Source organism: Meira miltonrushii (genome assembly GCF_003144205.1).
Source record: "Meira miltonrushii strain MCA 3882 unplaced genomic scaffold FA14scaffold_1, whole genome shotgun sequence".
Classification (NCBI taxonomy): domain Eukaryota; kingdom Fungi; phylum Basidiomycota; class Exobasidiomycetes; order Exobasidiales; family Brachybasidiaceae; genus Meira; species Meira miltonrushii.
The window spans coordinates 4,325,902-4,352,308 of NW_020289943.1; the positions used below are offsets into that span (position 1 = coordinate 4,325,902).

General features: G+C 44.0%; 10 protein-coding genes across 10 annotated transcripts; 4 read left to right on the forward strand and 6 right to left on the reverse strand.

Annotated features, from left to right (window-relative positions):
* FA14DRAFT_25949 (APH-domain-containing protein) lies at positions 1-1,546 on the forward strand. Its single transcript, XM_025502083.1, has 2 exons — positions 1-680; positions 748-1,546. The coding sequence occupies exons 1-2, from the start codon at positions 205-207 to the stop codon at positions 1,484-1,486; spliced, it is 1,215 nt and encodes a 404-aa protein (XP_025358640.1). The 5' UTR covers positions 1-204; the 3' UTR covers positions 1,487-1,546.
* Positions 1,547-1,763: 217 nt separating this feature from the next.
* Positions 1,764-3,158, forward strand: FA14DRAFT_116915 (CAIB BAIF family enzyme; the record flags this gene model as incomplete). Its single annotated transcript, XM_025496199.1, has 1 exon — positions 1,764-3,158. The coding sequence occupies one exon, from the start codon at positions 1,764-1,766 to the stop codon at positions 3,156-3,158; it is 1,395 nt and encodes a 464-aa protein (XP_025358641.1).
* Positions 3,159-3,283: 125 nt separating this feature from the next.
* On the reverse strand, positions 3,284-5,361 carry FA14DRAFT_25976 (uncharacterized protein). The gene is made up of 2 exons (XM_025502084.1): positions 5,171-5,361; positions 3,284-5,094 (listed from the first exon to the last, which is right to left on the reverse strand). Exon 2 carries the CDS (start codon positions 5,081-5,083, stop codon positions 3,410-3,412), a length of 1,674 nt encoding a protein of 557 aa, XP_025358642.1. The 5' UTR covers positions 5,084-5,094; positions 5,171-5,361; the 3' UTR covers positions 3,284-3,409.
* Positions 5,362-5,618: 257 nt separating this feature from the next.
* On the reverse strand, positions 5,619-9,143 carry FA14DRAFT_159949 (uncharacterized protein). The gene has a single exon (XM_025498463.1). The coding sequence runs from the start codon at positions 9,104-9,106 to the stop codon at positions 5,804-5,806; it is 3,303 nt and encodes a 1,100-aa protein (XP_025358643.1). The 5' UTR covers positions 9,107-9,143; the 3' UTR covers positions 5,619-5,803.
* Positions 9,144-12,155: 3,012 nt separating this feature from the next.
* FA14DRAFT_117989 (E set domain-containing protein) lies at positions 12,156-13,580 on the forward strand (the record flags this gene model as incomplete). The annotated part of the gene is made up of 2 exons (XM_025496264.1): positions 12,156-12,666; positions 12,739-13,580. Coding segments are annotated over 2 exons (1,353 nt in total), but the record flags the coding sequence as incomplete, so codon positions are not given.
* Positions 13,581-15,819: 2,239 nt separating this feature from the next.
* FA14DRAFT_25992 (uncharacterized protein) lies at positions 15,820-17,039 on the reverse strand. Its single transcript, XM_025502085.1, has 6 exons — positions 16,888-17,039; positions 16,753-16,826; positions 16,553-16,673; positions 16,332-16,460; positions 16,186-16,247; positions 15,820-16,113 (listed from the first exon to the last, which is right to left on the reverse strand). Exons 2-6 carry the CDS (start codon positions 16,796-16,798, stop codon positions 15,932-15,934), a joined length of 540 nt encoding a protein of 179 aa, XP_025358645.1. The 5' UTR covers positions 16,799-16,826; positions 16,888-17,039; the 3' UTR covers positions 15,820-15,931.
* A 286-nt stretch (positions 17,040-17,325) lies between these two features.
* FA14DRAFT_115509 (uncharacterized protein) lies at positions 17,326-17,706 on the reverse strand (the record flags this gene model as incomplete). The annotated part of the gene is made up of 1 exon (XM_025496113.1): positions 17,326-17,706. A coding segment is annotated over one exon (381 nt), but the record flags the coding sequence as incomplete, so codon positions are not given.
* Positions 17,707-21,516: 3,810 nt separating this feature from the next.
* FA14DRAFT_159951 (uncharacterized protein) lies at positions 21,517-22,536 on the reverse strand. The gene has a single exon (XM_025498464.1). The coding sequence runs from the start codon at positions 22,487-22,489 to the stop codon at positions 21,659-21,661; it is 831 nt and encodes a 276-aa protein (XP_025358647.1). The 5' UTR covers positions 22,490-22,536; the 3' UTR covers positions 21,517-21,658.
* An 812-nt stretch (positions 22,537-23,348) lies between these two features.
* FA14DRAFT_159952 (putative saccharopine dehydrogenase) lies at positions 23,349-24,634 on the forward strand. The gene has a single exon (XM_025498465.1). It carries the CDS (start codon positions 23,402-23,404, stop codon positions 24,584-24,586), a length of 1,185 nt encoding a protein of 394 aa, XP_025358648.1. The 5' UTR covers positions 23,349-23,401; the 3' UTR covers positions 24,587-24,634.
* Positions 24,635-24,681: 47 nt separating this feature from the next.
* Positions 24,682-26,146, reverse strand: FA14DRAFT_143331 (SCA7-domain-containing protein; the record flags this gene model as incomplete). The annotated part of the gene is made up of 4 exons (XM_025497205.1): positions 25,970-26,146; positions 25,596-25,907; positions 25,212-25,466; positions 24,682-25,142 (listed from the first exon to the last, which is right to left on the reverse strand). Exons 1-4 carry the CDS (start codon positions 26,013-26,015, stop codon positions 24,682-24,684), a joined length of 1,074 nt encoding a protein of 357 aa, XP_025358649.1. The 5' UTR covers positions 26,016-26,146.
* Between the last annotated feature and the right edge of the window lie 261 nt (positions 26,147-26,407).

Below are 26,407 nucleotides of genomic sequence, written 5' to 3' on the forward strand. Positions count from 1 at the left end.
TAGACTGAGAGTATCACTATCCTTGTCTACTGACTTTGAATTGTCTCCGGTCTCGGTCTATAAAAGCTAAGCGGGGACGTGTCTGTGTGCGGCGCCTGACCAGTGTATGAATTCCGGGCCACACAAAAGACCTTGTTCCGGGCTTAACTGCTACCCCACGCATATATAGGCAAACACATCTTCCCTCTCTTCCTCAAAGCAAAAATGGCACCCTCTTCCGATGATGGTCATAACGGCCAACAATTTGGTAAAGTACGACAAGAATTCGATGAAGGTTCGTTGGCAAAATATATCGAATCACATGAATCGATCAGAAATGCAATCGCACTACCGATCGAAGTTAAACAAGCAGCATTTGGACAATCCAATCCAACAATGCTCTTAATCGATGCAAAGAAGAATAAATTCATCTTGCGTAAAAAACCACCAGGAAAACTGGTTAGCAAAACTGCACATGCTATCGAACGAGAATATAGAATTATCAAATCGATCGGACAATATAATGCTTCTTTACCCAAAAAACGTCATGATGAAAAAGCAGTTCCTGTTCCGGAAGTATACTGTTTATGTGAAGATGCAAGTGTGATCGGAACGCCTTTCTATATCATGGAATTCATCGAAGGCAGAATCTTCACAGATGCACGAATGTTGAATCTACCAAAGGAGGAGAGGAAGAAATGGTAAGTAGAAAATAAATGCAGTCTGCCAACAACTGACACTGACAATATCACTATTCCAATCTTACAGCTGGTTCTCTGCGCTAAAGACGTTGGCAAATATGCATAGAATCGATCCCAACAGTATCGGATTGAAAGGGTACGGAAAGGAGAAAGACTTTTATCCTCGTCAATTACGCGGGCTATCAATGGTATCATCCATGCAAGCACAAGTGAAGGACAAAGAATCGGGAGAAGAAGTTGGCCCGATTCCTGATTTCGATGAGTTGATCGAGCTACTCGGTGAAAAGATGGTCACCGATGAGAACGGAATCGTTCATGGCGATTACAAGATCGACAACTTGATCTACCACCCAAAAGAACCTCGTGTGATCGCAGTGATCGATTGGGAATTGTCTACTCTTGGTCATCCACTTTCCGATTTGGGTAACCTGTTACAACCTTTCAGCATGCCTTGCCCAAACCCTGAAGGTATCAATGATATCGAAGAGGTGAAACGTGCTCAAGCAAGAGGAGAAATGTTTATGTTGTTGGGTGGATTGAGCGAAGAAGTGAGCCCGGTACCGCAAAAAGAAGAATTGATGAAAGTATATTGTCAAGCTGTAGGTCGACAGTATCCTATTGCCAATTGGAGTTTCTGTGAAGCTTGGGCTTGGTTTAGAGCAGCAGTGATTTCACATGGAATCGCAGCCCGTGTTGCACAAAGACAAGCAAGTTCAGCCGAAGCAAAGCTTTATGCTACTAAATTTCCACATGCAGCCAAAGCATCTTTAGATTTACTCAGAAAGCCTGTTCAAGCAAAGTTGTAATCGTATCCCTTCCATTGACATGATCAATAGTTATATCATCTTTTTTGACATAATCCGAACAATTCCGTTTGAATGTTTAAAGTGATTGCGGGGTATGAAATTCAATTCCGGAAGAAATGATGCCGCTAAAGCCGACAGACGCGCCTTGTGCTGAATAAAATACAACAACACCAGATTCAATTCTGTCTTCCTTTCTACCTCCAAGGCCTTTCCCTTTGAATTGATAGTGGTCAAAATTGCTACGATGAAGACGATCATCGCAAGAGCATCGAATACAATGCCAATACGGTGCAATGCTTTCCCGCTTACCCCAAGAGGATTCTCACAATATCGACAATTACATACCACATTCATCCGATCTTCTCAACCAATCAATCATGGCCAAAATCATCCAAGTATACCACCTCCATTAGCAGGATTGCGGATCGTTGATTTGACTCGTGTATTGGCTGGACCATATTGTACGATGTTATTGGCAGATTTAGGAGCAGATGTGATCAAAGTGGAGAACCCGGTCTCAGGTGATGATACACGAAGTTGGTCACCTCCAAATGCGCCTTTATTACAAACGAAAGATCTTTCAAAAGAGATCTTACAAACACTTTCAGAGCGGAAGAAGAAGTATTGGGACTCTCTACCGGCTGAAAGCGCATACTTCTTGAGCGTAAACAGAAATAAACGTAGTATAACGGTCGATTTGAAAAAGCCGGAAGGGAAAAAGATCGTTGAAGAATTGATCAAATCAGCAGATGTTGTTGTGGAGAATTATCTTCCTGGGAAATTGGCAAAGATGGGATTGGGGTATGAAGATGCAAAAAGGTTGAACCCATCAATCGTCTATGCTTCAATTACGGGATATGGACAAACGGGACCCTATTCTAGTGCTGCTGGGTATGATGTGATCATTGCTGCTGATGCAGGTATGTTCCATATCACCGGAGAAGCAGATCGACCACCGGTCAAGATTGGAGTCGCAATGACAGATCTAACGACAGGTCTGTACGTTCATGGAGCAATCATGGCAGCTTTACTCGGACGTGGAAAGACCGGTCAAGGCGTTCATATTGATGCAAGTTTATTCGAATCTCAAATTGCATCTTTGGTAAACGTTGCTTCGAGTTATCTCGTTGCAGGAAAAGAAGCAAAACGTTGGGGAACAGCACATCCTTCGATCGTACCTTATCAAGTCTTTGCAACGCAGGATAATTTCTTGATGGTAGGAGCGGGAAATGATGGACAATTCCGCAAATTGACAAAAGCACTTGGTGAACCTGCTCTTGCAGATGATGAGCGATATGCCACCAACGCACAAAGAGTTGCTAATCGAGATGAATTGATTGACAAGCTGAGTGCCTTGTTCTCACACAAATCAACCAAGCAGTGGTGTGATGAAATCTCAAAGCTTGGAATTCCAATCGCACCAATTCGAAACATTCAAGAAACATTTGAACATCCTCAAGCTGTAGGAAGAGATGTTGTCTGTGAAGTTGATCATCCTCGGGCCGGTAAGATTAAAATCAATTCTCCTGCCGTTCGATATGGAGAAGGAAAGATGCAGGTTTTGCGTCCACCACCGGTCTTAGGTCAACATACCGAAGAGGTCTTGGGTGAATTAGGATACGACGAAAGCAAGATTGATCAGCTAAGAGAACAAGGCGCAATCGGACAGTGACATATAGAGAGAAAAAATCATCAATACACATTTTACAGAAAAAATTGCAAAGAGAAAAAAAGGCCACTTGTTTTTATAGATCTGCCCTACCAATCTTAACCATACATAGCAATATACAATATCCCTACATTTGTACCAATCTTCTAATGTATATGAAAACACAACAAGGAAGACGTTCTTCTTTCTTGAGCTTGAGCAAAGGAAGGAATGCAAGATGCTTTGAGAATGGCTTTGATGGCACATTGACCTGCTTATTGAACAGCAGTAGCTTGATTTCCTTGTTGACCTTGCTGTGCTTGAGAATTTTGAGCAGAATTTGTTCCTTGCAATTGCTGTACAGAAGAAGTTTGTTGTCCTCCTTGTCCAGATGCAGAATTGGCACCCAACAATTGTGCTTGGTTGACATTATTGCTACGGTCTTCCAATGCATCATATGCCAACACGAACTCCCTGCTAATCTTGCTCCAGCTTGCAGGATCCCAGAAGATGTAAACACCCTTTTCAGCACGCAAATCTTTGTGTGTCGGTTGTACATTCTCTTCCTTCGTTAGCCACATGTTCAGGCCTCCTCTGTAGAAGCGCCAGTTGCGGTTGTACAATTCTTGAGCAGCAACTTCTTGCAAAACATCTCTTGGTGTACTGTAGAAGATGAAGAACAATGTTTCATCGCTGAAGCTTGCAATCTTGCTCGATGCTGGCGGTGGCGGTTGAACATTGTAACAGCTTGGTAGGTGGAATTCTGGCTCAACTTGAAGTGCTGCCGCTGCTGCATTGTCGGACCATGGTGTGACAAACGAGGCTGAAAGAGAGTCTTGGGCACCCAAATTCAATCCTAGCGTCTGTAGATCACTACCCATCGCAAGCATACTTAGATCTGGATCTTGCATCTTGATGATGTTCAATAAGCCGACCAATCCAAATCGATCTGCTGGACTTGTCAAAACTTGCTGTGCTGGCGTTTTGGCGATTGCTCCTGCTGCCTGGGATTGCGTTCCTCCGGGTGCTGTCCCTCCTCCAACATTTGGCAGCATCAATCCACCACTTCCGACATTTCCTGCTCCTCCCTGCTGTCCATCTAGCCCTCCTTGTCCTCCTACTCCGTCTAATGCCCTATTGGCAACTTGGTTTGCCAAAGCTGGTGATTGTAGCGATCCTGCTCCTGTTGGTGCAGATCCATTCAGTCCAGCTGCCACTGCTGCTGCTCCGCCAAAGTTTTGCGAAAACCAATTCTGAGCAGCTGACATTCCAGGTGGTTGTTGCATTCCCACCTTTGTAGCATAATTTCTATCAACATCACCGCCAAATCCGCCCCTTGCTGCATTCAATGTTTGCTGAGAAGGATTTTGTTCTCTTGCTAGCCTTTGATGCTGTAGAGTTGCTGCTGCACTCGCCTGTTCTTGATTTGCCTGTTGTGATCCTACTCCATTTGCAGCATTCACACTGAAGCCATCAGTCAGAGATGGAAAATCATCTGTATTTAGTCCTGCTTCAACTCCTGCTCCGTTTCGATTGCCAACAGTGCTGTTCGCATAACTCATCGTTCCTCCTCCAATGGAAGGCGCTGAATTGAACGATCCTCCTAGTGCAGGGAAGTCATTAATATTCAACGATCCACTTTGCCCTTGTTGTCCTGTAGATTGTCCTGCTCCAGCACCACTTCCAGCTGAACCTGCACCTGCAAAATTTGCCAAATGAGGCGGTAGATTTGAAGCACCAAAAGGGAATCCTCGATTGAAAGGAGTAGATCCACTTCCTGCATTCGCTCCAGGTGATGGTCTAGGTAGATAATTGTAATTTGCCGGCGAAGGTGCTCCTCCGGTTGTGCCTGCATTCCCACCCGCTGAAGCACCTGAAGCTGCACGATTAAAATTGAGAGGATTCATTGTTGAAGGTCTTTGTGGTGGCGGTAGTCCCGGTCTCTGCATATCGTTGTGAACTGATGGTAAGCACAAATTAGTCAGCCTTTCTTTTGTCGTCGTTGTGAGCAAAGGGACAAAAGCTGTAATACCAACCTCTACTTCTCACTTCTTTTCTGCCGTCCAAGATTCCACCCAAGTTCTTTTGTGTCTCTTTCGCCTATGACACAGAAGACAACACTAGATGGTAACCCTTTTGACGATTCCTTCTTTTTCCTTACCAGAAATGATGAAATGGATGGATGTTTCGTTCCTCCTCCATTCTCCCAATATATGTTTTAGGATAGCGTACGCATTGGCTTGCTTGCTATCTTCTCTCTCTCTTTACAGTTAAAAGCATCCGTGTCCGCGTTTGTCAATTCATAATGACCTGTGCACAATACACTGGTGAAGTGCTCAAACACGACAACGCGGCGCATCAGTAGTGCTTATTACACGTGATAAGTACTGAATTAAGTAAGCAGGATCTATAGGAAAAGTGAAAAGTATGGAACTTAGAAGCTCTTCCTTCTCCTTTCACCACCTTCGTGCAATGATTAAATCATGAGATTATAACAATGAAACCATTTATACACAATACATCTGCTAGTCAACCAAACAGAGGGAAGGGAAATTTGACAATGAATGAAGCCATGGTATACCAAAAAGAGAGAGAGAGGGAATAGAAGAATGGATAAGATACAAAATAAAAAAGGAGAATAAAAAGGACCACGGCTTTACAGCTTTTCATTACTGAATGAAAGCTGGCGGTAATTGTAACATGCTAATCACTTCTCCCCATTCAGGAGCAGAAGGTTCTTGGTGAAAGCTAAAAGGGCTAAAGTTTGGATTGGAAGTATTGCCTACGCCAACACCTTGTGTAACATTGAAAGCTGGCGTGGTTTGATTCGAGTAAGCCGTACTACCGTTCGTTGATCCACTGCTACTTGAACTTCCTACAGATCCTGGAGCAGAAGTGATAGCTTGTGCAAGGATTTGCAACCCTGGACTGTTTGACAAAGGTTCTTTTGCACCCATTGAACGCATACTGGAAGGCGTAAGAGATGGCGGTCCCATCGCGCCTTGCTGTTGCGCTTGTGCTTGCTGCTGTTGCACAGAAGGTGAAGCAGAAGTGGGCAATTGTGGTGGACCGTAACTGGCAAAGTTGGCATAATTTGACATGGCAGAAATGGCGCCAAATGTGCGAGGGGTAAATTGCATTATGTTTGCCATATTGTTGTTCTGACCATTAGCAGAAGAATAACGATTATTTGTACCATTATTCGCTCCGGAAGGTGTCAGAATGCCCGTGCTACTTGAGCCACTATTGGTCTCCTTTGGTCCCAAGAAAGGTGTCAAACGGGTAGCAGTCTCATTCCAGTACACATTTTCCATATCGAAAATATTCGGAGCAAATTCGAAGTAAGCATTGAGAGATTGTTGTGGTGCGATAGGAGCCGAGAATGCATTCACATCTGGCATAAATTGTTGACCCATTGACATGGACATGCCACTCGATGATGGAACCATTTCAGCATTGCCATTCTCTGTACCATCATCGAAGTCGCGATTGGGACCTTGCTGCATCTGGGGAGTAAAGGGTTGTTGGTATTGCATCATCCTATGTTGCTCTTTCTGCTGTTGCAGATATTGATCGGCTCGTTGTTCATAAGATCCAACCTGCATTTGCACACCATCAGGACCTCCTTGTTGCTGACTCCATTCACCTTGTTGTGCAATATTTGCGAGACTATTCACGATCGATCCTCTTCGTCCAACAAGCTCATTCGTTTCTCCAGTCACTACGCCTTCTGCAACAACCGTGAAACCGTCCAAGAGCAACTTATGAGCACTCGCAGATGGCCATCTCTCCGACAATTTTCTCAACCATTCTTTGCACATGAGGAATTGCTTTCGCGAATCATTTGCAAGTTTTTTGGCATATGTTGTTGAATTTTGTGGTGATGTATAGCCGGGCACAATCACCATCTTTGGGCTTGATTCGGAATGTGTTGCGGAATTGGGTGTATGTCCTAAACGTGCATTGAAGACAAACATAACAGCAACTGTAAAGATGATATACGCAAAATCGGTCGAGAGTCTGTCGACGCTACTTGCTTTCGATAAGAGCAAGAGCATATCAAACAAAGACTGAGCGACTTGTGTGCATTTTTGATGATATTTATCGCTTAACAGTTGCGATAAAGAGATACCTTCATCTTGCGGAATAAATGGTCGATGCAACAACAACTTTGCAGTATAATACCATATTTGCACGGCAACAAAGCTTGGAACAGGAATCTCGACATCTTTAGCATTTTTGCCACCATTCAAATCTTCCGGAAACTTGAGAAAACCTGGCAGAGAGCTCTTCCAGGTTTCTAAACTTTGATCAATCTCATCCACCAGCTTGCCGATAGCCTCGGTACCCATCCTTCGTAGAGCAGCTTTGCGTCTAAAGCTATGCACTTGCGTCAACACAGTCTCAACGATTGCAAATAATCTTCTTGAGCTGTTTAACAAACTTGCAGAATGCAGTTGTCTGCCTTGTGCATCTGTTTCAAATTCATCCTTTTCATTCTCGCTCATGGGCGGAACATCAATATCCTTGCTACGAAGCATTGGCGGTCTACCCATCTCAGAGCTGAGAACAGTGCTCAGGATATAGATGCAGTGAATGAGCCGGTTCCGACTTTCACGCTCGATCAGATCATGCTCATATTGATGCAAATGACGGTGCAGACCCAAGTCAATGGCCATTGTATTGGCAAGAGAAGACAGGAGGTATGCTTTTGAAAGTTGTCCAGCGCCTTGATGATAGCATGACAGCAAGAAACAACTCTGAATCGATGCAAATGATGGCGTTGGCATACCTTTATCTCGAAACAAGAATTGCTCGGCGACATTTGCAAATACTTCTGCAGGCGATCCTTCACCGATCTCTGCTTCAAGTTCGCCGTCAATCGAAGGACAAGCAACACAGACAGCAATGGTATAGATGGAAAAGATCAAAGCTGTGTCCAAGGTTGTAGGCAAATGATCTACTGAGATCTCATCCAAAGCAGGCTTGTATAGAATTGGCCAAATAGGATGGAATCCCGTCCAATAATGCTGGAATAATTTTTGATTCATCGCGGAACTTAGTTTGTATTGCTTCTCCGACAGAGTTGAAAAGCCGCTACTCGAGAACCCATGCGGTGATGCGTTTGAGACCGCAGATGGACTTCCGTGCACCTTTGTCGGATGCGTAATTGAGGGCAATTGGATAGGAGGATGAGAAGTTCGAGGCGAGAATTTTGGTCGACCACCAACACTATCAGAAGGACTTCGAACACCAGAATTGGTGATGAGCGTACCTGCATGGTGATGATGCGTATTTTGATGTTGCAATAATTGGATGCCAGAACTTGATCCAATATGACGAATCGTGCCTCCTTCATTAATCCCAATCACATCATCATCCGAATCCTCACCGCTACCCGATCCATCAATACGACCTGCGGGTGCAGACGATTCCCTCTTGATTTGCCTTGCTCGTTTGTTCAGCGAATCGGGCATTGCGATTGCAATTTGATCTGCATTTATTCCACGTTCGTTACTGATTCGAGCAATTTCTTTTCCCGTATCATCGTGTCCCATATGCAAAACGAGATCGCGAATCGTAGTTTCCAACGACCTTAACATTTTTGCTTTTGCACTTTCTTTTGGACCTGAACGGAAACCTTTTGGAGGACCACGTTTTAATCCTCTACTTTCGTATGAACAAGGCGTACCCAAAACAGTGCACACCTTGCATTCTGGTTTACCACCATCACATCTTCGTTTTTTGAGTGAACAGGTGACACAAGCTTTTGAAACGCGGGCAGAATTTCCTTTGTTGGCTGCTGCTGCTGCCGCTTTTGTGTTTGGAGGTGTTGATGCTGAACCGCTTAATTCCATCGTTACATCATCTCTGCCACTTGATGTACTACTATCAGCTCTTACAAAAGGTGATTCACTTTCCCGTATTCTTCCACCAACTGCAGAGTGATCAAATAAGATTCGGTTAGCCATGGCTCATGATGTGTGAATTGTAGAGGAAGGGATGATGACATTGCTAAAACAAAAAAAAAGAAAAAAAGGTGCCCCGTGGCATCATTTCTTCTTGTTACGAACGGATAAACGGCGTAGTACACTATCTTACATTCAACAAAATAAAAAGCCACCCTGTTAGTGCCTCTTCATGCGCAGACAGAAAATCAATTCAAATAGCGTAAAATCGGACGGTCTTTGGTGCACGTCCACCACAAAACAAAAAGTATGAACGTGCTGATAATAGCGGCGCATTTATTGAAAGTGAACATTCTTCCGTTTTAACGGTTCCGCTCACCATAATTTCAAATAAAAAAGATATGATTACGCCTTCGCTACGATCATCGAGTTGACTTGACATCGGATTTTAGGGGAGATGATCTTGACAAAAGAGCGTTGCAAAGCTGTGACACGGTTACATATACTCCGTCGGAAATGCAGTTACAATCTCGGAAATCTCCGGTACACATGCTATTCAGCATTTAATCGGTCAAAGTGTCAATCTCTTCATCACATCTCGGAATCTATGCCTCCATGGTCATCTTCAATTCAATCTCATTTAATCCCCGCTTTTTGAATATCATGCCGCGGATTAGCGGCAGAATGACAGTGCGGAGCTTTACCTTAGCCTAATGTACCAGAGCACGCAATTGATCAATCAAATGTCAAGTCAGAAGAGATGCGGGAGGTACATTCTGTAATGGCTCGAACACAATTTCCAGTCAGTCAGTCTAGATCTCATGTCAAGATGCTTAGAGTGAGAATGAGAGAATATGTTACAGACAGGCTCGCATGAGGGTATATCCCATCAGCATATATTGTGCCTCTTGTGTATTAGCTTTGTGCTTGTGTGCCGCGCCGGGCGTGTGTATTAATATACGCCTCTTTTTATCCAATGGTCGGGCTATATCATGTTGAGTGTACTTCGAACGCGTTTATTCATCTGTACCTTCCTTTCTTGAGAACAACATCAACACCCAACACATATGTTCTATGAATAGAATTGCTGCAAGAGAATACCAATTTTGATCCTTTAAAGAAAGGTGAATGACGATGACTGGCAGGTATTACAGTAGAAGTTGGTCAGACCTTGGCCTGAATTAGCCGGCTAAGCTGCCTAAATAGGTGGATCGGACGGATTTTACCCCCTCTGCATAGCTGCTACTGCCTTTTTCTGTGTTGATCGGCAGATTGACAACAAAGGCTATGAAACATTATTACCAGAAAGAATAAGCTTTTCGGGGTCAGAAATTGAAGCATCAGATTGATATTTCTGACTATCATCATCTCTGATCACTGAATCTGAATCGAATCCCACTCAAAACCATCATTCTCCTTTCCCCTTCTCTTGCTAACTCTATCGCCTCATCTTAAAGTCCTTCTGCTTTTTCTGCTATCGCCTTGCCATATCAACCACCAGCTCTCAGAGCTCTTCCCTCAAAACAAAATGTCAGGCTTAGGCATCGATTTTGGCTCGCCAGCTTCATCCATCAGTTCTGCAAGTCGTAAACAGCCTGTTCATCATGGTCAACAAAAACGTCCAAGATCGATGCAATTAACTGAAAGTTTAAATCAATTCAACGATATCAATCGTCGATCCGTTCCATCCAAACAAAACAACGGAAGACCAATGTCCGCAATCGATCCAAAATCTGCCGTTCATGATGGAAAGACGTACTCTTCTGGTCCAATGAATCGTAATACACGCTTGGGCGCTGCAGTGGCCGCAATGGGCGATCGTGATTGGGATAGTACAAGCAATGCAACACCTTCAGAAATGTATTCTCCAACATCTTCTTCGCCCAGTACAGAAACATCTGCAACATCTTATGGAACTTCTGCAGCTGGCGGAAATGGACTCAAACGGACACAAACGGTACGCAAACAAGTATCACAACCAAACTTAAGTAGATCATCAACAATGGTCAAACGTAACACCACAGATGCACCATCGCAACAACAAAGGATCAGTAGAGGTCCACCTTCTCCTGATGATCATGCACGCGGAATGATTCGCAGCAAGAGCAGCATGTCATTGGCATCTCAATACCGCACCAATCAACCAACACAATCTTCACTCAGTCGATCCACAACTTCAGGCTCTACGTCTCTTGGTCGTACTTCAGAGATTCCAAGAAGTGGTAGTCGAGCAGCAGCCGTGCGTGGCCGTGGTGGTTCAATGAGAGGTGGAATGGCATCCAACAGACGTACAACACTTGATATTCAGCCCAACCAACAAGGAGCCAATGCAGGCGATATCATGGTGATTGACGGAAAACGTATGCAAGCGGATGGCTTTGGCGGATATACTGAAATTAAAGAATCAGAGCCGACAATTGAATCGCCAAAAGGAACCAAACATGAATCAAAACCAGCAAACGTTGAATCTCAACAAACGCAAAAGAGACCTAGTCTCGCTCCTGCTCAGATCCCCAAACCAAGACCAAGAAGTTACACTATGGGTCAGTTACCTCCTCCTGCTGCCCTTCGCGTTGGGTCATTCTATGGCCCAGATGGAGAAGAAAGAGCAAGAATCGATGAAGACGGTCGATTGAGTCAACATGACAGTCATCGTAATAGCGTTTCAGAATCGTCTGATGGACCTGCCCATTCTTCGCATCATTCTAGTAATGCTTCCGGCCGTAGTGCTGGACCTAGATTGCAATTTATGAACAGTCCTGGCGTTTCTGCACAATCTGCACGCGAAGGTACAAGTGTAGCAAGTGGAAAGAGTAACGCTCATTCTAGTACTGCATCTGGTGATGGAAAAGGACAACTTCATAAATCAGTCTCGATGCGAAGTGCTCATGGCTTCCGTGGTTTGGGCGCGGCCGAACGAGGTGAAGCGATGGTGAGCTTGGACGATTTGAACCGATATGCCAGCACTGGATACGAAGAAGGCGAATATATCCTCCCAGGTCGTACAAGAACTATGGATGATGAGAGTATTTTGCAATCTGTTCGTTTGGACGCCAGACGCGAATCAGAAGAAGATTCAAATCAACAACGACCAAGACCTGGAAAAGGTCATATGCGACAAGCAAGTGCACCTGCAGGTTTACATAAATTGGAAGATGAAACAACTGTTCGTCGTCAAAATGCAACACAACTTGATCGTCACGGTACACTGATCTCTTCTGCCAGTAATCCCGCACGAAGGTCAAAAGATCTCAATAGACTTTTGGGTAATCATAGCGGAAAGCTATCATCTTCAGCAAGTAGCGATGCAGGCTCTTCTCTGTCTTCTGCTTCTGCTATGAGCAAACGTAGCAACACAAGCAATTCAATCATGCCCCAAGCTGTTTTAGAACAAGGAAAGTCTGGAAAAAGCAGAGTGGACGTAGACTTGATCCTGGAGAGCGAATTGGTTGTTGAAGGTGGTATGCTGACGGGTAGATTGGAAGTCAAAGTACGCAAGAACAACACAAAAGACGGTCATTTGATGTTAAGTCAACCAAAAGTTCGCGTTGTCGGATTTGAAGAATTGGTAAATGATGATACCCGTCATATCTTTTACCATTATGCAACCGTGATTGATGGATGTACAAAAGTGGGCAAAAATGTTTCACAACCGTATGTATTACATGGATCGCCAAACCTTTCGCCTGAAGCAGATAATCGACAACCTTTGGCTTGCTTTGCTTCTCAACCTGATTCTGAAGGATACTCTGTTGCCAAAGAAGGTCAACATTCCATTCCTTTTGCTTTGGAATTGCCTGTAGGAAAAGGTGCAAAGGGTACATACCGTGGAAAGCATGCAGTTGTACGGTACATCGTGATCGGTTCCGTGAAGTTGAAGAGCGAAAACGGATCAAACCGCTCAATCGCACACTTTTATCGTCATATCGATCTTTACCCTTACCTCAACCCCGCAATCGTTTTGGCAGGTTCTGGCAAACCAGTTCAAGCCAGAGGAAGCAAAGGTCTGTTCTTGGGAGGATCCGGTAAGGTACACTTGATTGCATCTTTGCATCGAAGCTCATGGGTCGCAGGGCAACGTCTGTACGTGCACTTACGCATCGATAACGAGACCAGCAAGAGAGTCAAAAGTTTAACTATGACTTTGATACGTACAGTGATCTTGTACAGACCAAGACCGGAGTTTGACATGGCACTCTCTGCACCGGATGATCCAAGTGAGACATACATTGATCCTGATGCATGTACAACATCCACAAGTCGCAAGAAGATCTGCGAAGACGTGTTGGAAATGGGTCAAAAGGGAGCAAAAGGTACCGTCACTGCACGAGGTTGGTGGACCGGTGTAGAAGCAGGAGAGGCTGTTGAACTTTCTCACAATATGAAATTACCAGTTGATGCATTAACGATCACACGTGGTAGACATGTTGAAGTCTCTTACTCTCTCAAGATATCCGTTGGAAGCTCTCTGTCTTCTGATGTTTCAGTCGAGCTACCCGTTCGAATCGTCAACTTTGTCTCGCTCGACCCACCTCCATTGAAGAGTAGTATCAAACATGTCACTCCAGCACGTATGAATGGTCGAAATGCAGTTTCTGATTCTGAAGCTCCAATGATTGCCCGTGTTCGTTCAATGGAAGCACTGAAGAGTCCTCAAAGGATTGGAAATGAATTCACAGGTGCCAATGACGGAAGATATCTCAATGTTCATCGACATGTTGATGCAATGCAAATGACAAACAATCGCACAAATCAACCAAGAAACTTGTTACCCGAAGATCCAGAAGCAGCTCGTGCAAAGAAATTACAACATCAAAAATCTCTAGATTTCATCAATCATGCAATTCGAAGCGCAACTGCTCGTCGTGTCGGAAGCGCATCTTCTAATGAACCCAGTCCAACAGGATTGGGAATTGAAGTGGACGAAGCCAGAACTCCATTGGCGGAAGAATCTTCTGGTGCATCTTCCATTTCGGATGATAGCAGTAGCTGTGTGAGCAGTAGTGGGGCAAGTATGTCAAGTGCAAGCGAGGCAATTCATCCATCTTGCAAACCATATCAACACACAAATAACAATTATCCACCTATCGTTTCATTGAGCGGTGTAGTCGGAGGACCACGACCGATCTATATGCCTTCTCATTCAATCTCTGTCGATGATGCAGATGATGATTCTGATGAAGAATATGATGCAGGAGAACAGACTTTGATCTTGAACGATGATTCTGTTGCTGATATCGATATGGTGATCGGATCTGCCCAAGTTGATGGTGGTGAATCATCTCCCGAATTTAGCCAAAATCGTGGAATGGAAGCATTCGGAGGTGATGTGACTATTGGAGGTGAAAGTGAAGGTGATATTTCTACTTCGACCATCACAAGCAATGATGATAACTTGTACAACCATCAAATGGAAGACGAATTTGATGAAGAAGAAGAGCGATTGAACGCAATGCGTCAAAGACAAAACCAAGATCAAGATGATGGCCCCACACCTTTGGCAAGATCACCACCTAAGTTCCAAAGCAACATTCCTGTTCGTCCACCATTGAGTCGAAACATGGACTCTTCTATGAGCAGTCCTTCCGACGGCAATGTGAGTGACACATTGAGTGGATACGCTTCCACCGCTTCTTCTACTGCAATGAGTACAAATTCGGCCAAAGAGTTGGCAGAGGCAAAGCGTGAAGGTAAAACAGTTGTTCGAACGAGATCTGATTTGGAGAAAAGATTGGGAAGAAGTTCGACGATTATTCGTGGTCCCAGTACTGCTTCTTCTAGACCTGTTTCACCCAGCAAACAAAATCCAACTCCTGCTAAATCAGCACTCAAGACCAAGTCAAGTTTCACTTATGCCACTGCCGAACAACCCATCAAACAACAAACAGCAAAGACTGCACCTTTGACTATGCCTGCCGCTTCTGTACGTGCAAAAGTTGATCCTCACAAAGCATTGACAGCGCACAAGAATCCACGATCATCCGCACCGATGAAACAACAACAAAAGCGAGTTCAATTAGCAAGTGACTCAGAGATGAGCAGTGCTAGCAGTGAAAGTTCTACTTCACCCGCAACAAGTGCTTCTGCTCTCACACCTCGCGAACAAATGAGCGAGTTGGAAGACGGAATGCCATTCGATGCTGACAGGACGATTCACGCATCAGACTTAGGTGGCTTGGGACTGCAATTGCAGCCAATCGTTCAATCTGTTGCCGTTGAAGATGGAATGCCAAAGTCCAAGAGTGTTTCAATGATGGACAGATCAACACGACCAAAGAAGGCATCCATCCCAACATCCGTTTCTACCCGTAACGCCAACCAAAATTCCGGTGTTGTGGCTCCATCTGTACGCGATAAGATTGCCATGCTGGAAAGTCGAAAGAAGGCATTAAAAGAATTCACAACTGTTGGTGGAGGATTGGAAGTGCCAAGTAACGAAACCGTTGGCACACCTCCTGCTTCTCGTAACGCACGCTTGAATACGACACCAAACAAAGATCCTGATACTCCAACCCGAGTACAAGCTGCCGCAAAATCCTTCTTGGAACGCAATAATAGTATCGTTTCTCAAACTTCTTCTGTCGCCACTTCCGTTCAACCAGATTATTTACGCAATATGTCAAGCGTTCAAAGTTTCAAAGCTCCTCTTCTTCGTGAGAAGTAGAGGCATCTCTCCCAACACATCTCACAGCACGGACTTTATTTTTATTTTTATCTCTTTCTTCTCTGACTTGATTTGACACATTATATTCTCGTATTTTTCTGCTTTGCCCATTCGATTCTATCTTCTTACGCGCAGCTCAATGAGCTTGCTTGCTTGTTTATATTCATGACCTTGTTCGGAGATTTGAAATGATATGCCATGACAATTTGATCCCAAAAAATGATTCAAAATTCAGATAATTTGCTTCTAATCTTGTTACCCATTTCAACATAAGCTGATTCAATAATTTCCTCGACTTTGGACAATTTTTTGTGCTTGAGAATCTTTGCCGTTTCTTGTAATAACTTGTCGGTCAGTTCTTCGTGCTTCTGTTGACCTTGATTGGCATCTTTGACAAAGTTGTTACCTGAGGAAGGCAAGCGATGGGACTGAATAAGGTGAGTAAGTCGTGATATCAAACGTACACCAACATACGCACGGATAGCTTGCAATTCATTTAGGTATGCTGCGCGATTTTGCTCTCGGTGTTCCACGGTTGCTCTGAAGCGGGGAAGGAGGAAATAGAGAAACGTTACCGGTCTCAGCATTCTGGTTTGAATCGACAATATTTGACTATGTACGCACTGAATTCGTCTGATGTAAGTGTCATAATACTTCAAAGCTTCCTCGAAACTCTTTTGTAGGCCTAGCGTCATCTTGAATGCTTCTTCCGTAGCTTTGACTTGCCCTGACATGACACTTTGAGAGATTCGTCTGCATCGTACCGCGGATGAGTAAGAAGAAGGACAACATATGATCAGCAATCGTCACCAAAAGGTCTGCTTTGACAGTCAACGATGTCTTACTGTAATTGCTCATTCTTCTTCAATAAATCTTCGATCATTTGGTCAAAATTCTTTTCATCTTCGATATGATCGACAATTGCTCCATCTTCATCGTCAAAGTTGATAGGTTTTCGTAGTTGAACTGTATTTTTAGGGTGATCGACAATGTTGAGCTGATTCCGACACAATGTATGCGCATGCTATATCGTGCATATACTCACCTCCTAGCTTCATGATTAGCATTTCGGTATCATAGCGTGTGCGCATTTCTTCAAGATCTTCTTCGTTCGTGATTCTTTGTTTGACAGACTCGAATGGGTTAGTATCAGGACACAAATGATCGTTTGATCTTCAACTCACTTTTTCATTTCTCCGAATAAAGGTTGGACCTTACTGACTTGAATACGCTCAGCTTCACGTCGAGGCTCATTGCACAAGGTTGCACTACTGGTCACCATGTTGAGTGAGGGAATAGCTCGGGATACTTTTGAGATCAATTGGCCTCAGGGATGCTGTTGTGGAAGCGAAGGAAGCAAACTGAAGAAGACCGTGATAGTATTTTATTAAACGCTTCTGAGTGTATGTACAATTTTTGGCACATGCGGCCGAGTACAGTACAGGCCAAAAGCCCGCGTTTCAGTCCAACGTCCGGGCGTATTTTGGCAGGCTCTTTGAAGCCATTAATCTTTCTTGCTCTTGCTTGACTCATATTGCACAGCACGACGATACAATTCATCTTCCACGTATGGACAACCTCCCAATTGAACAATTTGAGAATGACCTTTTCGAACATGATGACAATCTTTTGCATGTTCCCAAAAGTAGCGCTCTGGCACGTTGACCGTTGCATCACGTACGGACTCCATATCGATAAATTTTTGGCAATTATGGCATTGTCCCTGCAACATCCATTCTCTTCGTTTGTTGTTTCTTTCATCCCTGACGATCTTTTGCTTTCTGAATGCAACTGGCGGATCAAAAGGTAGACGACTTTTGGGTGAGATACCATGAAAAGTTATCAAATGGAAGTTGTATTGAGATTGTTTCATTTTCCTCCAGAAAATGCGTCCTTCCTCATAGCAAATCGTACATAGAGCTTGCTTGTTCACTCCTAATCCAACCGTATAGCGTGGGGTGTAGAGATCCAAGAGCGATTTAGGTTCATTGAAGACTGCAGGGAATTCCTCCAAGCCTCTGATTGCTGCTTGACGAAAGGTGGCGTCGTCAATTTTGCTGGCCTCTTCCACGGTAGCAACTCCAAAAATCTTAGCTTTGGCTTCTTCATCCATCAGAGATGGAACTCGAAACTTGCGATAGAACATTGGATATGCTTCCAACATCTTCACACCGTCGAAATCCATCGGAACGTCGGGAGGGAAAGAGCGGATGCCCGTCGCGGACAATGGAGGACGATGAGGCGGATACTTCTCATCTGCCACAATTTGACTTCGTTCACTGAATTCAGTCTTGATGTCGTACATCTTTTTTGGTGCTTCATACTTGCGAAACGAGATGCTTGAGAATGGATCAGTCTTCACAGAGGAAGCTCTTTCACCTGCACGTCGAGCAGCACGCTTTGCACGACCTGTTGAAGAAACCAGACGAGAAAATGCGAGTCCATCTGCCCGACCATGACCAAGAGACATCAATACATTTGCACAATTGATGCTTTCATCCTCCTCTTCACCCGTTTCTGCCTTGTATCGTTCCGTTGAGACCCCTTTGTTGCACTCATTCTCTGAACCTGAATCTGGTGAGTCTGGGACGTGCCTGCGTTCGTACGAGACCTTGGTTGCAAAGTCCTTTGGTGACTTTCTTGCAGACCTTTTTAGAACGATTCTTGGCCTTTTTGAGCGTACTTGCAGTGCCTTGCTGTCAAAGATGTTATCTTTATCAGCATCAACGGGTTCCTCATCTTGGTTTGAGCCTTGCGCATATGATGAGCATGTGGTGGAGGACAATGGTGACGAACCTCCCATGAAGGAGGCAGTGACGTCCCTCTCATTTCCATTTGACTGCGAAGGAGTTCGCTTTCTTTTGCACAAAGTCAAAGCCTGATTGAAACTTGGAGTCTGTGGTGAAGAACGTTGTCTGTTTGGCCAGAAGTGCGTTTGAGAAAGTGGAGAATCACCATCACTGTCGCGCGCAGTTTTCGAGCTTCCGTGGCTTCCAGAGCTGGGAGGATCCGGGACTGGAAAGCTTTGGCCTGCCAATCTGTGGTAGGAAGCAGAGATCTCACGAGCATAATGTTGTTGGGAAACAACTAGAGGCGATGATGAAGGTGCATGGTACAACGACTGCATCGCCGGGTACCTTTGACTGTGGGAAGATGAAGGTGTTTGAGGAACTGAGAGCAAAGAATCTTCTCCCAAACGCGATTGCTGTTGAAAGAAAGAATGAAGAAGGTGCAAGAAATAAATGAGAATCAGTACGATGCGAATATTCAAGCATGAGTGGGAAGCGGATATCTTTGCGAGGGCATCAATTTGCACTTTTTGTCTTTTGTAGTTGGATGAATGCACTCAAAAGGGCATTTCCATTTTCCACTCCGCTGAAGCCAAGTGAAGCGAGCATTATGCCTGAACAGAATTTGACGGAGTGCATTGGGTGCAATCAAAGAAAAAAACATCTTCGGTTCATAAAGTGTAGCTCTTCGGCGCATGAAGGTGCGGTAAAAGTGCCACAAATTGACGTGCAAACTGAAGAGGCATAAGAAAGCATTTTTACTCACAATTGGTGTCATGAAGGTCGAATGATCCATTCTTGAGACTCGTTTTGGGGTAATGGTTTGGCTACAGGAATGCCACGATTGCGATTGGGAGTCAGTCATCGCGTAGGATGTATCGTGGGAGAAGGGAAGAATGTTGGTTGGGTTCTGAATGAAGTCCTTTTGAATGTTTCCATCGAAATTGCTGACAAGTGATGCTTGATAATTTGTGTGTGCCGGCTTGGAAACATCATTTGAGCCAAAATTGTCACCTGTTTGCTGTGACCAGGATTGAACCTCCGACGCCTTTGCAAATTGAGATGGCAAAGTATGGGTTGCAGATTTAATGACATGATTCGAAATCGCGAAATTGACATTCGAATATTGGCTGTGAGGAGGATTGTGTTTGTCATCAAGACTTGCTGAAAGCTCATTTCCCGGAATCGGAGGATACATCGGTTGTGCGCCCAAGTAACTCGGTGTATTATTTGCGAATTGGAAAGACGTATTTACGCTTTGCATGCTCGGTGAAGTGTATTTTTCCGGAGCGTAAGTTGGTAGATGAGCCGGCTGCTGAAAGGAAGAATTTTCCTTAATCCGCTTATTAGCGGCGGTGCCATTGTCACAATCGGCCAATTTTTTGTTCGAAGGGAGAACTTTGTTTGATGTGCCAAGAGTGAGATATGACTGTGGGAGGTCAGCTTCATTACCCTTATCAACTTGTACTCCTTTTACGACATTTTGATCACTCTGAGTTTCTTGATCGAACTTGAACCCATCATTCGAAACTTTGTTCCAGAATTCCTCCGGTGAGAAGAAATTACTTGGCTCGTTCCAGACCAAGTCCCGATCTTGAGCGCAATCATTGTTCCAATTTTCAGCCAATGTCAAATTGGCAGCATCAGAATTCGCAAATGAATACGAGTGAATAGTATTACTGCCTTGTCGGCAAGGAGCGCAATTTCCCTCTGCATGGGCGTGTAATGTTGCAGGAGCCAGCGATGCACTTGTAAGGAAATCATCGTGTCCTTTCAGCGTATTGTAACCGTTCGAATTGCGATCTCGATCATCTTTCAGCATCTGATTCGATCTTTGGATCGTGAAAGATGAGTTGTGAAAGCCATTACTCGGACCGGATGAGGATGTGACTGGCCAGTGAGCATTTTGGACGTTTGCCCGATCACGATGGCTGAGTACTTCTCCTTGCTCGATCGGCCATTCAAGTTCACTGAAAAAATGAGTTGGAGAAAGAGTGAATACAATCTGTCAGGCTTCTTTCAGACTCGTAAATGTTGCATGCCAAGCCATCACTCGGCATACAACGTAAATAAAAATCACCGGTAATAATAAAAGAATAATAACTTAAGTCATAAATAATAAAAGTTGCAATGAATCCAAACTAGGCAAGTTGTTGCCTTTGAATAAAAAGTTGATAATAAAAAACCGGTTCATAAAAATCATTGTTTCTTGTTGCTTGAGTCTTACCAAGTATCCGTCTTTTTCTTGTCAGAATGGCTCTGATCCTTTTCTGGGTTGTCCATCTCAGGGTTTAGGCTCTGATCGTCGTCCCACTATCTCGAGAATAATTTGGGAGAGTATGTTAGTATCATTAGAGAAGATTTGTTGAATATTTGCTGAATGTATGCGCCCCCTTCACACCCTTGAATACATACCTCAAGCATTTTTACGATATCGTCCAGCGGATATGAAGCTAATTTGACCAAAAGATCATCTTGCGTATCTGTACTTGTGCACATACTGCTCCACCGCTCAAGTCTTTATGGACTTGATGATGAATATATGCGGTATTGGGTGAATGTATGCGGTATTCTGAATAAATGCGGTGTGTGGAATGGTGTGGAATTTGAACTTGTTTTTCTAGTTTACCTTTCTCTTGCCTTTGAAGAAAGAGAGTTTTCAAGTAAAATTGGGTTTGCTTAGTGAGTGGGAGTAATGTCAGTGAAGAGTGTGATGATGTCGGGAACAGAACATTTGAACCTGCTTGCACTACAATTTCTCATTTTGGGAATATGCGGGCGGCGTTGAATTTCACGGCCAGAAAGAGCAGCGGCGGACATTTGATTAGAAAAGGCTTGACACTTTGTACCAAATACCCTACGGTAGGACAGGCGCCGCAACAGTGTATAAGCACGCATACAGCCGCGTCTACTTTGACCAAAAACAAACAAACACGTCAACACAAGCGTTTGCATGATTCAAGACCGCACACACTCAGACATGACGGCCATCATCGATCAAGAGAATATTCATTAAAGAGAGCAATTAGACAAAGAGAAATAGATACGATATGATAAGACAGGATACAGTAATAGAGAGCTGAAAAAGGAATAGTAAAACAAAAAGACGATGAAGACGAAGAATTTGGGAATGATACAAACGAAACGATAGCTGAGCCGATTCTATCTGTGCAGGCCTGGAACGCGAGACATACGTTCATCAATACAAATACAGATAGCAACCATCAAAGCTGTATCAACGTGTCCAGTAACCGAAAGCGTATAGTCGTGGGTGTTGAATGGGTATTTGTACATCGTTGCAACATCACGATTAATACGGGCAATCGTTTGACCGTGGGAATCTGTTAAACGAGAAGCAGCCGCGTACATATCTGCTCCTAAGGTCATCTTTGTTTGTTCACCTGCTCCGGCCGTGTTGAGGAATTGAATGCCTAAGCCACCTGCTGGTCCATCACGTCCACTGCAAGTAAAGATTGTACGTTGCGTCATCGGATCAACTCCGATATAGGCATCACGTAAGAATGGCAAACCTTTTCTTCGGATCTGGAAGAGGAAATTGCCTTGGAAGTCAAAAACGTTTTTCTTATCGGCAACGCTGTACATTTGATTCTTTACGGTGAAGAGTGTTTGTCCGGTTGCATTATCAACGACTGTGAAATGATCACGATGTTTTGAAGTGGATGGATCTCTCATTGTGAGAACGACTTCATCAGAATGTTGTGCATATGTCTTGTAGATGCCCAAAGGTTCAGCTCTTGGCATCAAATCTTCGTAGCCCATTGGAGCATATCCATTTCCGAAACCTGCATTGGATCCCATACCGGCTTGTATGATTCCACCGTTGGAAGGCACGAACCAACCTCCATCACTTGTACCCCAAAAGCCGTTATTGCCTCCCCAAAATCCGGATCCACCTGATTGATACATATTTCGATTAGTTGACATCAAAGATGGGTTGGCACCCGGCATTACACCGCCAGCCAAGAAATTCATGATGGATTATTTTTGTTGTTTTGCAAGGTAGGTGATGATGGTTACAACTCGTTGTGGAGTTGGATAGAGGGTGAGTATTTATTGCTGACCAGGTAGTCTCACGATCAGACCATAACCCTTTTGTGTCTGGAGAAGGATTGCTCAGCATCCAATTAGAAAAATCCAATCACCGGGCTATAATGTGATCGGGCCGAAAATAACCCACAAATGGCATTGATTAGTGGAGGCAGAAGGGATGGAGTGCTTTTCTTTTGTCTCTGATGATATTTGTACGAATGCAGATATGCATGCACAATACCAATCAAACAAACTATTTCCTACTCAAAATAAAGATTTAAGCAGTGGTATTCATGCAAGGTCCCTGTCGAAGTGGCTTCATTCATGCTTGAAGGATAGTAAACGACAGTAAAGATGAGGTCATTGATTATATGTCCCGGCCTTGTTTAGTGTCAAAAGACAACGATTAGCGTATCTTTTATTCATGACCATATCCTTTTTTTAACGCTAAGAGCGTCATTTTTACCCAAAAAGGCAATTGGTCAAAGCCTAGACGCCGGCATTCTCAATTACCGTAGTAAATTGGATTTGGAATTGATGTCTTGCTATTCGCTCATCATTCTTGAACAGACGGATCCGTATGAGTTGTTGGCTAAGCAGTACACCGAGGATTGCGGGAAGTTGACCATGATGATGACATAATCAGATTGCCAAAATTGATTATATAATGCGAGCGCGTCTAAGAAGATTGTTTCGGGCGAATGCGTGTGTAGAGTGCAATGCATGAATAAGAGACAGGGCTTGTGCGCGAATGCATTTCGAGTCACTTTTTAAGAAGAATTGAATGTACATTACAAGAAGAAACAATTCCAAGCTTCCTCTCTACTTAATCACCATATCAAATCTCTGCCAATCATGTCAGACACCACACAATACAAGCAACCCTTATATCTCCGATGTGAGATGAAAAAGAGCGAGCATCGTGCTGCTCTTACTCCAACAACTGCAAAGAAGCTCATCAATGCAGGTTTTGAAATCACAGTCGAACGTGATCCTCAAAGAATCTTTGATGATGAAGAATACGAACGTGTCGGATGTACTTTGGCTCCTCATAATACTTGGGAATCCCTTCCGCCAAATGTGCCAGTGATCGGTTTGAAGGAATTACCTGCACCCGGACCTCCAATTCGTGCAACGCATATTCAATTCGCACATTGTTTTAAGAAACAAGCAGGATGGGTAGACGTCATTTCCCGATTCAAGCAAGGAGGCGGTAAACTGTACGATCTAGAATTCTTGGAAGATGCAAGTGGAAGAAGAGTGGCCGCTTTTGGCTGGCATGCCGGTTTTGCAGGTGCTGCTTTAGGTTTATTGTCTTTGGCAGAACAAGTACAAGGCAAGACTTTAGGCCCTCAAACTAGATACCCTAATGAGAACGAATTGATCGATCATGCAAAGAAGCAAATTGAAATCGTCAAAAAGTCTCGTCCGGACAATCGCGTCAAGGCATTGGTTGTGGGCGCTTTGGGCCGCTGCGGTCGCGGAGCGATCAACTTCTTGGAACGTGCAGGCGTTCAATCTGATGATATCGTTCGTTGGGATATTCAGGAAACCAGTGCAAAGTCTGGTCCATACCAAGAAATGCTCGATGTTGACATCTTTGTCAATTGCATTTACCTCAACAAGAAAATCCCACCTTTCCTATCCAAGGAATTCATCGAACAGGCTGGCGAGAAACGTCGTTTGGGATGTGTAGTAGACGTTAGTTGTGATACCACAAACCCAAACAATCCTTTGCCGATCTACGACATCAACACAACCTTTGATGAACCAACCGTTGCAGTTCCTCTTAAGTCTGGTCTCCCATCTTTGACAGTGATCTCCATAGATCATTTGCCAACTTTGCTCCCTCGTGAAGCATCAGAAGGTTTCTCGGAAGATCTCTTGCCATCGCTTATGCAATTACCGTATGTCTTGCCAGGAAATCCAAAGACGAAGGTAGAGGGTGCCGGTAAGGAGGAAGGCAAAGGAGCAGTTTGGACACGGGCAGAGCAACTTTATCGTCATCATTTAGCAGAAGCCGAAAAGGAAGGAGCATGAGAAATGTAAAATTGTTATTTATACAAAATAGATGAGATGATCATGATACAGATGTGTGTGTGAGAACGTGAAAGAGAAAGTGTGGTTGAGGCTTATTAACGTGCTTGATTCATCATTACTGGATTCATTGGCCTCCCTGTAGGATCGAGTGACATGCCCATCGGATGATTGGTAGCCGCGGCAGCAGCAGCCATAGCAGCAGCATTCACAGCGGAAGTTGGTACTTGAGGTTGATATGCGAAATTGGCAGCATGTGTTGCCTTTGCTGCACTTCGCAAACCTTCACGAAGTAACTCTCTGCAACTGCGTAAAGTATGTGCTCTATGAGTGTAAACGCCTGCAAAGCTACGTTGAGCAAGCGGTAAGATTCGTGTTCGTTCATTCTCAACAGCAGCACGGATTGCGCTGACCAATTCAGTGAATTCGGTATCCACTTCTTCATCGTTGAAACCCAAAGTGTACATATCGCTGTTCGGATCTTCTTGTCTCTTTTGAGCGGCAACGGCAGAATTAACTTTGGATTGTTCAGCTTGTTCTGCATTGCTCATCGGTACAGCTTGTCCATCAGGTCCGAGTGTCATTCCAGCTCTTGCCAATTTCTTCTTCTTCTTTTCCAATAACTTACGTTGTTTACGTTCTGCTGATGCTGCTTTTGCTGCTGCTAATGCACGTTCTTTCTCTTCCAATTTGGCCACTAAAGCAGGATTATGAATCTTTTGCCATTCCAGCAATAGTTCATCGTATGGTTTGCAGCGTCCCAACACTGCACGTTTTGCACCCATCGAGTGAGATTTGCACGTCAACGAACGTGAACAAGGTAATCCTTTATCATTGATCACACCGCATTGGGTATCAACATCCGGAGCACCTTTCTTTCGTGCTGCTAATGAATGCTTTTTCATTCGTTTTGCTTCTTGTGCTTGTATTCTTGCTTTCTTACGTGCTTCGATTTCTAATCTTTTCTCTGCTTTCTTGCTTAATTTCCCGGTTTTCTGAACATCGCTTCCACTGCCGCCCAATGCATGTTGTGCTTGTGATATGGATGAAGCATCGGATACATCCGAGTCCCTTCTGCTTCGTAGTGTTCGTACCTCTCCTTCGATGATGCTAGGTGACAATCTACCTTCAGCGATATCCCGAATCAAGCGACAGTTCTCCTGATGAAATCCTAGTGCGTCCCTAAGTACAACTTTTCCACAATCTCCGCATTGAACGACTTCTACATCATCATCCAAGCGTGAGGGACCGAAATCCGTCACATCTGCATCGTTTGAATGCCATCCAGGTGCATTTGAACGTGAGCTAGAAGGATCAGGAGTTGCTACAAGTGATCAAAAAAGGGTTAGAGATTGAATCTATCACATTCTTGATTGAGACACTTACGACTTCGTACGGATTCATATATATCCGCCCACGATGGGTGTGACATGATTGTTCGCTATTCTTCTTGCTGCGATCGTTGTAGCATATGTTGTTGCTCCACTGAATGAATGAATGCTAGCTGATTGACCATCAAAGTGAGTTAAACTGATCGACAATCTGATTGGCCGCGTCGCGCATTTACCATTCAATACAAAGAAACTCCCCGCGTTCAAAGCCTACAATCGACCCCCACGCGTATCGTACATTTCTAAAACTTAGGAAAAGTTTGGTAAAGCTTTCTAGAACAAAAACAACTAAAATTTTAAGGTGAGCATCGTTTGTTTATCTGTACAGATCCCCAACCATTTCCCGAAATTTGTATCTGTTCAGAATGACTTTTCTCCTGATGAAATCTCGCCCCACAATATAATGAGTAAGAAGAAAGGCCCTTTTCCCTTG